The 16,774-nt window shown below is 37.0% G+C and overlaps 1 protein-coding gene across 10 annotated transcripts in view; it reads right to left on the reverse strand.

Moving 5' to 3' along the window:
• Positions 1–16,774, reverse strand: part of nrxn3 (neurexin 3) — a 380,526-nt gene that overhangs the window by 284,357 nt on the left and 79,395 nt on the right. For 7 of the 10 annotated variants that reach the window (XR_001481465.1, XR_001481464.1, XM_015383267.1 and 4 more), the window contains exons 3-5: positions 9,079–9,380; positions 6,765–6,809; positions 3,603–3,764 (exon numbers count right to left, since the gene is read on the reverse strand). Coding sequence is in view for 8 of the 10 variants with exons in the window: in XM_015383267.1 (XP_015238753.1) it covers positions 3,603–3,764; positions 6,765–6,809; positions 9,079–9,380 (509 nt within the window). In the remaining 2 variants the exon portion in view is untranslated. The remainder of the gene's footprint in view (positions 1–3,602; positions 3,765–6,764; positions 6,810–9,078; positions 9,381–16,774) is intronic. The other 3 variants (XM_015383265.1, XM_015383262.1, XM_015383264.1) reach the window with 2 other exon arrangements.

Below are 16,774 nucleotides of genomic sequence, written 5' to 3' on the forward strand. Positions count from 1 at the left end.
AACCAGCACAAACTGGCAAGTTACTGACAGGAGAGCAAAAACAGACTCAATCAATGTAACTCTGCAAAGAAACATGGAAACTGTATTGTTACTACTGATATGGATATTTTCAGTATGATATTTTATTGCTAAAGTCAACTGAAGACTGAAATAGCCTGACAGATTGTGCCATTCTGAGGATGCATTTACTGTTCTGCAAGGCCAGAGTATTTGACATATTTCTATTACATACAGAACCACACTTAAAACCTATACTAAAAATGCTTAATTAAAACATTTACCAGGAATGACTTTCTATACATCTGACAATTTTGGATACTGACATATTGTAACCTGCAGCTGGTCCAGCTGAATAAAACATTTTGGATATAGTATACGCACCACTGCTATATGCACTATATGCCAATGCTAAAGAAACACAATTTGTACGGTATACATATATTGTAGAACCTAATCAAGAAAGTCATATAAGCATGCTTAGTGTGAGGGATTGTATTTGAGTCAATGAGTTGATGCAATCAACTGGTTTTCCTTAGATAGAAAACTTTGTATCAATTTGACTGTATGATCTGGTTGAACTGTAAATTGTCTATAGATGACATGTGTTGTGAATTTGGCGCTATATAAATAAACTGAATTGAAATTGAATTGAATATATAAAATGTAAAAAATAGACAGTGTTAACACTGCTTAGTATATTTAGTTTTATGCTATGATGTGTAGATCACAATGATCAAAAGACCTTCAGCTCAACATGCTAACTGCTTGAATTTGTATGTAATACAAAATGTTTTATATTGATTCAGATGATAATTGTATGACCATTAAAACATATCATAAACTGTGTGAATGACTTAGAACTTCAATCTCTAGATGGAAATTGACAAAAATATTTAAAAAGGTGATCCATAAATTAATTCACTTTGATGCACTGGCATATTGTGACTAAATATTAAAATGCTGAAGTGCAAAAGGTATATCATATGCGACACAGTTTCTTTATACACTTAATAGGACAAAGCTTTCTATTGATTAATGTCATTTCTTCACATTTAAACCAACATTTATTTTAGACATGCTAAAATATGTGGTAACAAAAAACTGTCAAGTGATAGTACAACACTGTAAATATGTAACTCTTCTGAGATGGTCACAAAGTTCATAACACTTAGAGATTCGTGACTAGTGGAACAAAAGCCATATGACTGTAGACAAGGTGACTTTCCATAACCCATACCTATGGCAGTCACAGCATGTGTCTGTGTATGTTTAGAGTACATTTAGGAAGATAGCCCATTAAGCTCGCCAGAACATCCATAAATTTACTAGCTCTGGTTAAATGAAGAATTTTGATGGGAAAAACCACCAGACTGAATAGAGTGGAAAAAGTATCATAACACAATGTTGTATATTCATGCAGAAAGACTAAACCAATTTGGTTAGATGAGGGAACTACCTTTAAAAAAAATCTTTGATATATATGAAAAAAAAAATAAAAGATTCTATACACTTTAAACACAATGACATTCTCTCGTTTAATTGGACAGATAACATTTTTGCCTACACTCATCCTCTTTATATGGTACACCTTATTGACACTGGTTTAAACCCTCTTTCATTCTGTGACATTGGGGGTCTTTGATATACAAAGTACTGTATCTCAAATGTGTCTGACCCGAAGCAGAGGGGAAGTTTCAGGCTGCCTAGTTTCCTTTCTCTTCCTACCTCACCCAGGATTATGTACTGAACCGGAGCTCAAAGTAGAACTGGGAAGAGAGGGTAGTCTCCTGTTAGTGCAAGGACAGTTTTCAATAAACAATTAAACTAAAAGATTGGGTGAAACAGAAAGATAAATCCTATGTATTATTTCCCCCCAAAAAAACTCTTTTGATTGACTGTTCCTTTCTATAACTTGATAGTGGGAGGGGCGGGTTCTCGGCCCCCTTCCTGCAACAACTGACCCGTTTTCCGCCCCCCAGACCTGGGCCTAAGATCTGGTAACTGTGTACAGCTCATTATCATGTTCTAAAAAAAAAATAAATAAATAAAAAAAAAATTAAAAAAAATTTGAAAACACCTATCAAATTATTTAGGGGTTGGTACATTATTCTGCTTGGAAACAGCCACTACAAGATGGGTACACTGTGGGCACAAAAGGCTGGACATGTTCAGCTAGAATAAAGGCTGTTAAAGGTGTTAAATTGATACTCAGTTGGTTCAAAGGAACCGCAAGGATGCTAACTAACACATCCCTACATCATCACAATACCACCACAAGAGCGAACAGTATATGACAGGATATATTATATCTAAATCACTAAATCAATTTGTCATCCATCCACCAGTTTCTTTCCTTTCTGCTCTGTCCATTATGATAAATAAAACTTTTTATCTACACAGTGACCATGTTTGACAGTACTCTGTAAAAACAAAAAAGCTGCATGATGCAGGGAATCAAAAATTTCTAGAATAATTAGACCACCTTGTCTTCCACAATACATATCATTCAAGGTCAGTTCAACTGTCTTTCTTTCTCATGCATTACCTAAGTTTTTACATCATTAAGTAATTTTTCCCAAGGGGATGTCATGCGATCAGATTGTTCGTAACAAACAGCTAAACAGATTTACATTACATAATGAGATTGACCAGTACTCATCCAGCTCAACCCTTAATTGCTTTTATTTCTTAAACACCTGAGGTATAGTAGTGTTTCCTAAGATGAATGCCTCCCCCATATAAATAAAACAGCAGGTATTTCGTAAGTGCTTTGTACACTTTAAAGAGCCAACATACATCCATCCATTTCATTTCGCGTATCCCAAGTGGGGTCATAAGGGGTGATGGTGCCTATATCTAGCTGTCTAAGGGCGAGGCAGGGTACACCCTGGACAGGTCACCAGTCCATCGCAGGGCAACACAGAGACAAACAACCATTCAAACACACCAACAACTAAGGAGAATTTAGAGAAGCCAATTAATCTAACAGTGGGAGTACCCGGAGAGAACCCATGCATGCTAGGGAGAACATGCAAACTCCATGCATAAAGACCCAGGGCTGGGGATTGAACCTGTAACCTTCTTGCTTCAAGGCAGTGGTGCCACCCACTGAGCAGTGCATAAAGGCCAAAAATATGTATTTCATCATTTATATGTGTGTAAATATGCCACCCATCAGAAGGTGTTTTAACCACACTCACAAGCTCATTCCTCAAATTGCATTTGACAGAAGCAATTTTGCACACAAACTGCAGTAAGTGTTATGAATTAGATTAAGATAGGGGATATTAAAAGTATTAGAAGAAAAATGAATGTTTTGCCAGCTCAGCACCTTTAACTGATAATTCAATTTTACACCCATCCACTATCAGCTTTTCTTCCTGTGCCTATTGGAGGGAAATATGTTTCTAACATGTTTTTTTTTTTATTATTTTAAAGACAACTTTGGTTTTTAACAGATCAATAAGAGTTGCTTACATAAAAATAAGAGTCCATGATTTATTTTCATGTCTACATTGAATATGTTGAAAAACATACTGTACAATATATGTTTAAAGAGAAACAGCTGTTCTATAGATATTTAAATCAATGTCTTTTCTTACTTCTTTAAGGCAGCCCATGAAATTGTTGCTGACTGGCGATCCTGGCAGGTCGGCTGTGCTGGGGCTCCCACCCACATAGAAGAAGTCGTCGGAGCCCAGCATGGTGTAGTCCTCCTGAGTGTAGCCTGTGGTAGTGAGGATGCCGTCCACCGAAATTGTCACCTGTTGAGGCGTAACACATAGCCAAAGCCAAGCCATTACAGTCTGGAATTTGTTCCTGTGTTGTGTACAAATTCACCTCCTTGGTCTGCATTCAAACTCAGGTTTATAAACTTTTTTTTTTTATTATTATTTGGTACCTTGAATCTATTTCTTTTTTGGACCAGAGAAAAGTTAGATTTTTTTGTTAATGGAATTTTTGCCAAAGGATTCACAGGACAGGTAAAGAAAATATGGCATAGGCATATTTTCTTTATCTTTGATGGGGGTAAGAGAATGAATCTTAGGTTTGATTCTGAAACTTCAGGTAGGGAGAGGGTTAGTACAATGTTCAAACCAAGGACAAATTGATTCCACTTGTCTTAGGTTTCGGGATTTATCTCTTTCTGCAGACGCACACATACACACACAAGCACACCTTCTCATTCATACACAGTTTCGCACACTCCTCTGGACTTATACATCTGTAAATCCACGCACATGCAAAACAAAGGGAGGCTTTTTACACCACATCAATGTGCAAACAAAGGGCAAAACTCTTAGAAAGGCAAACTAAGCACATTTTAACTGGAGATGGAACATGATTTGATGTGGCATACAAATCTGGAACATGCACACATGGTTAAATGGTTCATGCAAGACTGAAACCCATATCCGAGCAAATCTGTAGAGCAGCAGATCCTGATCTCGGATCAGGTTCAGCTCAAGTGTCATGTTTTTGCTAGAGATGCACCAATCAATTGAGAAATTGGTCTTGTCAGCAGGCCAAGTATTGACTAAAATATTATTTTCCTTTACTTTTAAAACAATGCATCAAGATGAGAAATTCAACTGGTTTTGGTTTCTAATCATGTCAACCAACAGCATCAGCTTAAAATTATATAAAGGTTAGGGGCATATAGGATTTCCATGTATTGTTAAAGTTTGAGGAAGAACATAAATAAATATCTGTATGAGTTTCTAATATCTAAAATGTTACATTTGATTACCTAAATAATAAAAATGCTTTACATTGATTGATTTTTTATATATATTGTTTTTATCTTTGAACATCATAACAGGTAAATATGCAGTCATTCCACAATGACAAAAGGATCAAGTTTTTTTTATTTTTATTAAAGCATTGCAGTTAATATTTTTTCTTTATTTCAATTTAGTTCATTAGGTTTAATCTTAAACCTAATGAACTTTTCTTAATGAATCAAACCTACTTTATTAAATGTTTTATAGTCCAAACTACATGAACTCGAAAACACAAAGCAATAAGAAAACTAAAACTAGTATCAGCCATAAAGAGCTTGATCTTCATCTCCTACTAACTTCCTTTTCTGAACTAAAGAAAATATCCCTCCCAACATTACACTGACACCCCCATGTTTCAATGTGGGAACGGTGTGCTCATGGTTTTACGTACATCATGTGTTGTGTTTTGCAGGTTAGCCTAAAGGGTTTAGTTTCATATGACCAAAAGATCTTCCACATGTGGTATCCCCTACATGATGAATTCCTATCTTTATTTAAAAAATCCAGTTCTACTTCCCAGTCATCTATAAAGGAATACCTATATTGTTGATGGATTGCTTTGTCTAAGTACTGTATTCTTGAAGCTCTTCTAGAGTCATTATTGGCTGTTTATCTGATTCAAACTCTCCTTGCCTATTTTGTCATATAGAAAAGCCTTAACAGATTATTTATGATTATACTAATTAAAATAAATACATGAACATTTAGTTTCGTGAAAAGAAAGTATTACTTTATGCAAGCTCTGATTTAGTTTATATAAGATATTCATTGAATATTTTCTGAAATATATTTTCCCTGATGTAGGTTTGTTTAGATGGCAGGAAGTTCTTAAAAGGCCTTTACTGCACTGATGAATTCAACACTGTGCTATTTTATGATCAAAGAGAAAAAGCTGCATACAAACAGCAAATCAGGGGAATCTTTTGTATTCAAATGTCCTTACATTAAAAAACAGAAAAATCAACAATGTTGTCTTTGCAAACTGAATATTTTTACTTAAAAATTGTATGAAAGCAGGAAAATTATTTTGTAAATTCATGTTTTAAATTATTCAGAATTCGTAACTACTCAGTATGTCTATAAAATTAGATAGAGAGCATTTTGTTCCAATTATTTTAAAATTTTCATATAAGTCAGCTAGCAAAAGCCATATTGATGCATCTCCAGTATTTACTTTATCAGTACCGCTGGACCAAACCGGTAATCCTAGATCAGTATGCTTGTTCTTTGAAATGTTGCGCATATGGGCCCAGGGGTTATTGGAACACATAAACACAGTTTCACCAGCATGCTACAAACACTACAAACAAGGAAGGCAGAGTGAGTGATACAGTGAGAAGTGAAGGATGAGTGAATGAATTAGAGTGTTAGTGGTTATTCTGGGTGACAGGACTGGGTTCCATGAGTTTGGTAGATGACAGGTCAATTGATGAGGTGTGGGCATGCCATGCGCCATAGTGAGTTGGAAACAACTGTCAGAGCTCCCGCAATTGAGGTTAAGGGGTGCCATTTTTTGCCGGCGTCTCTTTTAGGGCTCGGTGTTGAGGTCACCAACTTGGAGATTGTGGTAAGCTTCTGTCAGTTCTTGACGACAGTCCTCACAAAAAATGGGGACTTTCTTGTGTGGAAAAATTAGCATAAAAAGTAAGTTGCCCTGTTAAAGGCAAAAGAGGATTTTTTTTTCTTTTTCTTTTTATCTTGTAAGAAATCTGTATTAATGTGGAGGAAACAAAGAGAAAAAACGTAAAAGCCAAAGTGAAAAGAACAGGATGGGGGATTGTGGGGTAGAGAGGGAGGTTGTTGGCAGGTCAGGGAGTAAATTGAGAAGAAGCGAAGAAAGAATTGCCTGGTAATACAAACCCATCTCCTCATTTTTTGATAAGAGTGTCTAGGATGGAACTCAAAGAGAACGAATAAAAGAAGAGAGGGGAAGGGGACACACGGCAAACCCAAAAAAAAGACAATAAGAATGATATCTACCAGACAATGTAGTTTGTTTACCATAGCGTGTCCAATGCCTGATTGCTTTCCAGAAAAGGGGGAAGAAAGGAAATCAACAGAATAGTGAACAAAAAAGGTTGTTAATAAGGATGGACAGAAAACAAAAACCAAAAACAACGATGAAGAATTAGGATGATAGTTAGTACATTAGTTGGTTAGAAATTGGTTAGTTGTAAAGAAAAATGGATTTTCATCATGGATGAGTTAGTATAGCGGTGAATAAACACTTGGTCAAAGATCGGAAGTGGTAATTAGCTGCCATCATGCCATCCGAGGCAAATTTCCGACAGCTCAGTCCTGCAAAAACAAAAGCTAAATAGAAATCCTTTCATATATTTGCATAGGATGGCTCAATTCCCAACAAAACCTGCAGTGTTTCTGCATCTTTGTTCTAAAAAAGGGTTCCTTTGAAAGGGAAAGGAAATGACAGAGAAAAAAGAGAGACAGTGAGCAAAAGCGACAAGAGTCAGCTCCTAGCCTATAACCAACCCTCTGTCGGGAATTTCTGCTATGACTACTTGCTAACCTGTGGGACGGCGCTTACTGTCAGAAAGGGTTAGAAAAACAGCACTTACTTGTACTTCTGCTCTGACAGCAACACTAAATGCTGTCTCACCTGACAAACTAAAGGTCAACAGAGACAATGGACAAACCCAGCACACTGCTAGCGTTACCTTCATGCACCACTAGCTCTGTTAAGTCAGTTAGAATCTTCCTACAGCCTCATAAGTATACAACTGAATCATGTTAGGTCAACTGAAACACAAAGTACAAGCTGATTGTAAATATTAGGAAAACACCAAACAGTAGTTATAGCAAAGCTGTAATGAATGCACAAAAATGCTTCAACTGTCTTTGAAATAAAATCAAAAGGCAGCTTCAACCATACTCTTAGCAAGGAGACAGCAAATAACCCTCAGACAATGTCAGCGTTCATAACTGTAAAAGCACAAAAGCCTTATAAGACATATTTTGACTACAGAAACCTAAAATCTCTTCAAACAGCCAAGACAAAAGAAACAGTCATCACTTATAAAATAAGGTAGAGATTTGCATATTTCACTCACTTGCAAAGAAAACATTTCAGCACCCACGAGTTGGAATTTTGACTTAATTTGGTAAACATATTGATGAGAATTGGATTTCTACATGCTTTTATTTGAAAAGGGCTGCCGAATGTTATGATCAGACAGGACCTAGATTATCTAATAGGTATTTGAAACTTTCTGTGAAACCCTTGAATTTGCTTTGTGGAGGCCTTTGTGTGAGATTAAATAAGATTTAGAGTTCTTGTCACGGTAGCACAATTAGGTCTTAACTGGACTGTTACATTTAAATATAGCTGGGTGATTTTATCTCACAGCTTCTATAGTGCAAACAGATGTCACAGCGATCCTGATTCTCTATTCTTAGTTATATGAGCAATTATTGACCCAGATATCCACTACACCAGTCCATCATAGCTAAAGATGTAAGTTTAGAGTTGTCTGGATTGCCCAATAACTCTGACCATGTTTTCTGACCTACTAAAGAATTGTGTCCCCACATCATAATATTACTAGCACAATATTTCATATTGTGGCTTAATATAGGGCTAGGTGGTCTATTGTACATCCAGATTTAGGGCAAAAAGTCATCACAGATCATACAAGAGGATTCCTATACTTGTCATTCTATGTCATCAAGCGAAAAGCACAGCACCGTATGACTTGCTGGCATCTCACAAACCAAACCTGATCCAGTATCAAAATCTAATAAGTCCTATTAATGTTTAAAATATCTGTAATGACTTCTCTGTGACTGGTGACATCCATTTGCAGAATCTCTCCTGCAGCTGTTATAGCTGCTGTATCACTGTACTCATGATGTATGGTATTCTGGGGCCGTTAGAAACGTGGCAGGTCCTTGTTTATGGAACATATGTAAAGATTTCTGAGTATTTTGAGGACCAAATCTGTACCATTTCTTCTTCCTTAACTCTTTTTTCTTAACAGTGAGTGTAATAGCAATATCCCTAACCCCAATAAAAGTGCCTCTTTACCTTTCCATTACTAAATTCCTAAGATAAATAAGCCAATGTATAGAGATTAAAATGGATTTATGTGAATTTAAAACAACCAAAGTTATGAAATCTCTTATCTGAATAATGTTTCCAAACTGTAGTGATGGAATGACAACTGATAAGATAAAGATGAGTTTCTTAAAGCCTTCTCAAAAGCTCCTCAAGACAGATTCCCTACAAAATAACAGCAAAAAAAATCTCAAACTATCCATCACTGTTACCCTCGATTACCTGTCTCAGGTTGCGTGTCACTTTGATGTCGTGCCAGGAGTTGTCATTGAATTTTCCATTGACTGGCTCTACGATGGCCTCGAAGGCCCCAGAACCGAGGTTGATGACAAGCGAAACCGCCCCATCTTTCAGGGCCAGATTGACGTAGTCAGCGGATTTCCCCGTGTGGAGGAGGAGGCCATTTCGCTGCCATGTCTTGAAAGACAGCGTGATCTCATCGCTGCTGCTCTGGATGGGGTTCTGTGACAGGTCGTAGCAGAAGTACTCGGAGCCACGGAAGGTAGCCACGTTCTCCTCTCGTGCTGAAATAAAAAAAACAGAATAACATATTTTTACTATTGAGTACTAAAAACTCGAATTAATGACATTTTAATTAATAGCCTCACCCCCAAGCATTCATTAAATAATTGTAAGACATTCATAACATAAGTAAGGAGCCTTTTTAATACCTGTTTCACCAATTTTTAACAAGATTGACATATAAAATGCAATGCAAAGTTACCAACAGTCATCCTCACATTATGACCGTTCAATTCTATTTTTTTTTAAACAAAAAATAAAGTTCAAGTAGTATGAACACTTTTAAATGGGATTGTATAAGGAGTAGTGTTATATAAGATCACCATTAGTGTGGTACATGCACACACAAAAACACACACACAGTATACTGTGCCCTGTAATTACAGCTGCGATAATCCTATCTTTCAGTTCAGATCATAAAATCCTATCGGTATAACCATGGGTTTAGGTTTCACATACCGGCCTTTAGACAGACAAGCTACTTATAATGGAACACAATTCCTCGCTAATGGCATGTATAAATCAAACATTGTCTGATTTTACAGTTTTTACATCCCTTTTGTTACAAAGTGGCTTCCGGATCCATTTTTTATATATTTATGTATATCAGCACATAGAGTAAGGTGAGATGGGATGGGGGCTCAAGCCTGAGGGAAAGAATAGAGTTGCTGGTTTGACAAAAAGGGTAGAGAGGGCGGTACAAGAGGTACTGTTTCTGTCAAATGCAATATGTGATACAATAGTTGACAGTTTCTATGATGTTCCTTAAATGTAGACCAGGCTGGTTCAGACTAGATGTATTATTTACATCCTATGCTCAAACCTTCTATTCACAGAAGTTTGACGGAATTAGTCTTTTCTGTCAAACTTCCAATGCATTTTCACACTGCCTACTATTGGAAAAGTTCTGGATAAATTGTTTTATTCCAGTGACCAACTTAAGAAAGAATCACAATTATGAAATGTTTCAGTTTGACATTAAAATGTACCACAGCAGATAAAATGTTTTATAGTATTCCCAATGATCTTGATTTAACTGTGGACTCTAGGAGCCCAGAAATATTGGTAATAGTGGACCGAAATGCTTTGTCATCACAAATCATGGTATTTCCTTATACCAACCTTTTTTGGTGGGGACAGGATTGTGGTGTGTTATTAAAGGTTTTGTTCTGGAACGAATTAAGGCATTTTTAGAGAAGAAAAGCTTTGTGAAGGACAAATATTGTTTGGCACATATGTTCCATAAACAGTACCTACAGGATCTGTTCTAAAGCATGTTTTGTCCCCATCCTATTAGATAATAATTATATAACAAAAACAAGAAAAAGGACTTTGAGAAACCATTTGCTTTAGATGTTCTTAGGTTCAAACAGAAAAGCAGAGGTGATCACATATTCTTGTTTGTTGCTCCATAATGATAGAATATATATGAAGAGGCTTTAAAAGCTCTTTCAAGACCTATTTCATCTCTTTGGTTTTACATATTTATTTAAAAAAAAGTGTGAAATCTAGTTAGTTACTGCATTTTATTTGATTACACAACGTGTTTTGTCATGATGGCATACTCTAGAAAGTAAAACTTGACAAAAGAACTTGACAGCTGACATAGCAAGCATGGCATCCAATGTGGTACACATGAAAAGAAAACATTGTTAACATACCAAACCAATGCGTTGCTATAGTGTATAGATATGGGGAAGTCATTACCTGCCAGCAGACAGGAAAAGAAGTTCAAATATTCATTTTATTTTCACTGTGTCCACGATTTCCCTTTGTGTGGTTAAAGAAAAACGACACGGAGCTCAAGACAGGGGAAAACAGAAATGAAAGGGATACCTAGCACATTCTTCAGTTTGTTGTGCTGGATCAGTCAGTCCGCAAACATGAGGGAGCGGTGTTGTGCAGCTGGCAAAGACACAGATGAATGGAAAAAACAAGAAGGTAAACACTGCGAGAAAAACAAATGGGACAAGGCGGCAAGGCTGTGGGGACGATGGGCCGCACATTCCAGTTATGGAGAAATTCTCCCCGCAGTATCAAACCAAAGTCTTCACATGGCAGACAAAAGGAAATATTACAGGAGGCAACAAAGGCACAGTGAAATCCTTCCTTCCAGTGCCAGGAGAATAAATAGAAAACCATTATTAAAACGGAGACATGGAGAAAGAGGGATATACACCAAAGGATGAAAAGGCGCTTCCCTGTCTTCTGATTCTCGCACGGAATCTAAGAAACTGTAGCGGCGTCAAAAGCACGAAAAAACTGGCTGATTACATTTGGGTAATATTGAACCTCGAGAATTGTGTTCATCAACGAGTGCAACATTATAATACTGCAGTTACTCAATATGTGACATGTTAGTTCTATCATCATAATCATCTGCCAGAGCCATTTCTCCAAAAGTCTTTCAGAAGACTAATGAAATATTGATGCTTATCTTAACAATGTGGTAATACTGGCTGCATGCCCAAGCTGGCGTCACTGTGCATCCGGAGTAGAGTAGGCTAAAACCAGAGACAGGCAGTCATATAAACTGTGGTGTGACAATTTCTTTCTTTATTCTAATCAAAGTGCTGAAAAGAAAGATTTAGATTTCATTTTTGTTCAAAGTTTCAAATCTTCAACAGATTTGATTAGACTAGCCCTTTGTGAAAATACAATTGCTCACAAGATTTAATAATCCCTGTGGCTGATCATGTGTATTAAAGTTCAATATGTCTCTAGTCACAGATTTCAGTAAGTCTTTTACATCAGGCTAAAGGAATTATAAGCCACTGTTTTTTGTCTTTCTGACCAATATAATGTGTGTTTTAGATTTATGCCAGAAGTAGCAAAACATAACTTCCAAATGTTTCCAATTTTGTCTTGCAAATTCAAAAAACCTTTTTTTCTAAGGGATGGATCATTATCTGGTTTGGATTCGCTGGAATCCCAAAGCCCAAGATGCAGCTTTATACAAATTTCAAGATCAATCGAAGTACTTTTTTTTCCTTCTTCATCTATTTTTAACTTTTTTTGTAAAACACTAAAATTAACTATATTGTTTATTTACTTGCAATACGTTTGATTAACATATTACTCATTTTGGAAATGTGTCCCTTTGCAGCCGTGCAGCATTAAAATCCTCCTTATCTAAGCTAGAAACATGAGCCTTTGCTGCTCTCACCTGACCCATCCTGGAGAGGTGATCGTCATGGCAACCCCTCTTATCTATGCTCCTCACTTTAATTAGTTCGTCTAAGGACTACAGCTCAAATTGCAATACAGGTTTTCATAGCTCAAAATTATTCCTTGTGACATGAATATGATCAACAAATGTAACACTTTGTTTGCTTCCTCTTAGCTGGCATCCTTTTAGTTAGGATGAACTGAAGCCAAATCTGTAGTGCCAAAATGGCAGAGAGTCAATCCTCAGGCTAAACTTCCTTGTAGAAATAATCCTATAATTGGTGAAAATCAAAAATTTTTTTTAAGATTAACTCTGATGTTTGCACCAGTACTGGGATGAACAGTGTCACTTACAAATAAGATGAACTCCAATGTATGGTTTATAACAGTAAATGCAACATTCTCTTTCAAAAATTCAGATCAATCCAATGTATTCAGTTTGTTTCAAACTGCAGCAAAAGAAAAAAAGAGATAAATTGCTAGAACAGGGTTTAATTATGCATATTAGCTTTTATGATGATATTACAATCCATTAAATAATTACAATGCAATTAGAAACCATCGATAAGGCCTTGCTGCTATGAATAAACGAGAGAACAAATTTATATAAGGTAATATTTGCGCACCTCAGCAGTCTCATATCTGGGGTGAGTGTATACTGATCCATAAAACCCAGTGGAAATGTATTGCCTGTTGAGACACATTCCACACAGATCTGCGGCTTTCATATTGATCATACAGCGGGGTCATTTTCCTCTTATTTTCGCCACGCTCATCAATATTCCATTTGTGTGCTGCCTGGACCAAGCACTGAGGGTTGGAGTTCGATTTCAAAATCCACTGGAAGCAATTAGCTCCTTCATTACCATCCCCCCTTTCTCTTCCGCTTCCCCTCTGCCACACATAACCATGCTGTATAAGCTTTTTTTTTTCCACCCAGTGTGACCTCAAGGGACTTACAGCAAGAAGATGGGCCACCATCAGAGTGGTGGCTTTAAGATCACAGCAGGACATTACACATCACAAACACTATGGATAACAGCAGGCACCTCAGGAACACAGCTCTTGTGGGATTGTAAATAGAGGAGTCATTCTTTCTCTGGAGGAGTTGCAGAAATCCTCAGCTCAGGTGGAAAATCAGTTTCGAGGTCAGTTAGCTGTCATACTCTTTGTGTAATAGTGGAAAAAATAAAGAAAATGGAACTTCCGTTTGCTGTTTTCCTAAGACATATGTGGTGAAAAAATAACACTGGTCGTCAACCTAAATAAATCTCATTACCATCCTGTAACATGATGGCACCAACATGCTGTTTGTTTTTGGTTTTCACAACAGGGTTCATGAAATTAGAATAACCTTCCTGAAGGACATAACGAAGGATTAGATTAAAGCAAAGCATTTTTGCATGTAAGGATGGCCCATTCAAAATTCAGACCAGAATCCAGGAAAAAATCTTTCAGGAAATCAGAAAAACTTGTTTGAAGACCATCTGCATTCCTCCTTGCTTAGTCTGACAATGCAAGCCGATCGAGTTAATCGACTGCTAACATTTAAATTTTCCCTAAGTTAACTGAGAGTTTACACACAAACACCACAAAAAATTATGATTTAGAAGATTTCTCATCTTGGTAATTTCCAAAAATGTTTAATCCAGTTCAAAAATGCAGGGGCTCAATTCAAATACATCAAGTAAGTTTGGACATCGGATGCATGTCAGTATTCACCATAAGAGTAAGTAAGGAGGTTGGAAAAAGAGCTTCTATCCCCCCCTATTGTGGTTCTTTTAGCGCAGGAAACTTGCAAAGGTTATTTAACCAAAAGTAATACTTTGCATGACATCTCATAATGAGAGCTTCAGCTGTTTGCTGCATTTGTGTAACTTGTTCTTTTCTGTAGGGCTGTACTCCCAGTAAGACTAGCATAATTGATGTGAGTTTTCATCGGGTAGAGACTTCCTGATTGCTAAAGGCTGTCGGGAAATGGCACAGTTGTCTTGAGTTTTTTTCTACTTGTAATAGAGTTCTTACTGTTAACCTTGTGAAAGGTGGAACAGGAACCAGCAGCTACATTTTTTTTGTTTGAGCCTGTGTTTATCGAAGAACAACATTTCCGAGGAATATTTTTAGGCTTTTTCACTGCCAAATACTTTGTTTCTGACCCGGTTAGCTGATTGGACAAAGGGAAAAGGGGACAAACTTTCATGCTTTCCCTCCATCTTTTCCTGAATAAAAGGTTCTTAAAGGTAGACATAATGAGTTGTCAGTAGGAATGATGATACCCTGTCCTGTTTTCAGGTTTTGTTTACCTTGTTTCTGCTTGGAGAATGCAGCAGCACATCGAAATGTTGTGGGTAATAAAGTAAGCATGCAGTGGAGTATTATAACCGTTCTCCTGTTAATGAAGAGGAATATTTTCACTCAGGAAGCTAGAGAAATAGTAAAGTTATGAGTCAGAATGTGCCATTAATTTTTACTCAAAATGCTACAGGTTTAACAGCTTTGCTGCTCACTGAGTACCCACACAGCTTGCTAGGACTTCCATTAAAAAGTGACCTGAATCTGTACTGATGTTACACATGTCAAATGCAGGTGTGCACCATAATCACTGCTGATAAAGCTTTTACTGTATGACCCTAAAAATAGAGCTTACATCTGCTTTTAGCTCCAGCCCTTAGTGAGACACCCTCAGGGACGGGGGGGTCACGCAAGCTTGGAAACTTGCCAGACATCACACACGATACACAAAAACAGTCAGAGACACAATGCCTTCTTTGCCTTTAAATGCTTTCTCAAATGTTCCCCATTTCACAAAGAGGTTACAGCTCATCTTTTCAAAGTAAAGACTGTATTTTGCAGTTTCTCTGAGGAGGAGCTACAGCCAACCATGAAACAGTGCAATTTTAAACTCAACGCTAACCCACAACATGTCAAATGAATTTAGAGCATCACGGGTGATGTCTTTCTTCCAATGCAGGCGGCACTAACAGACAGGATTAGGTTGTAGGGCGATTTCTGGAAATATGTTGTATCCTTTAATGTTTCAGGATAGCATTTTTAAGTATTTTGTCTACAGCAATTAAAAAATATAAAGAAGAAAAAAAATCTACCATTAGCTCTGTGTGTGCAAGATTTTTCCCCATCAAATATGGTGAAAACTGCACCGACTGTGTCCTGTTTATGACAGCCTCAAACATGTCAAATGTCATTTCTAAGAGGTTAAAGTGAATAGTCACCCTGACGTGTCTTTCCTCATCTCATTTTTCGTGTAACCTTGTGAAGCCTCAGCAGACGACCTGTCTGAGACTGCCTCAGATCTCTGCACGCTCTGACTGGTTTGGAAAGAGTGACAGAGGTGGTTGAGATAAACATAAACAGAAGTGACATGGAAAAAACAAAAGAGACAAGTAAAAAACGAAACTGGAGAAAGAAGTCAAGGGAGAGAGGAGAGGAAAGAAAAAGAAGATGGGGGAGCACAGGGAGAGTTTGGGGGACAAATTAGCAGTGAGAGTCAGGGCAGGAGAGGCAGATGGAGAGGAGGGAAGTTAGAGGCGGTTCCATTGGCTCTAAGGAGACACAAAATGACACAATGTGTTAAGAGGAACAGGGAAGAGCTGTCCCCTTGGTTTGGGATCCTGAATTAGTGCACCTGATAACTGAGTATCTGTCTCCTGCTCCACTTTTTACCACTCTTAAAGTTCTATAGCTGCAAAAACATATGGAATGCTACACAAAAGAGCCAAACATAAGCACTCATGTTATGAATCAGCAAAATATAAAATAGGTCAGTGAAGTTATTCTTTATTTCTTTAAAAGCTTAAAATATGCTACCTGAATTAAAATCTTCCTGCAGATTTAATTGAGCTAATTGATATGTAGCAGTGTAAACGCTGATATTTATAGTTGCTTTGCCTCAGTGCTGCATCAAGTCAATCCATCCTAGGCACCTTGGAATAGGCATTCCAAACAAGGATTGGATTGCATTCCTTATCTCCACTATATTTCCCATTTATGCTTTAGAAAGAGCATTTCTTACAGCAGTCCACAAGTTTTCATAATATCAATTACTGAGCTGTATGTATTTACTTAGGTAATCAAAACATGAAGGAATAAAATGAGAAGATGACGATACAGCTAATCTAACCCTTGCACTGTTTTTGCCCATCACTATCACTTTATTTGGATTTATATATATATATATATATATATATATATATATATATATATATATATA

This window comes from Cyprinodon variegatus, unplaced genomic scaffold, assembly GCF_000732505.1.
Source record: "Cyprinodon variegatus isolate N-32 unplaced genomic scaffold, C_variegatus-1.0 Scaffold279, whole genome shotgun sequence".
NCBI lineage: Eukaryota > Metazoa > Chordata > Actinopteri > Cyprinodontiformes > Cyprinodontidae > Cyprinodon > Cyprinodon variegatus.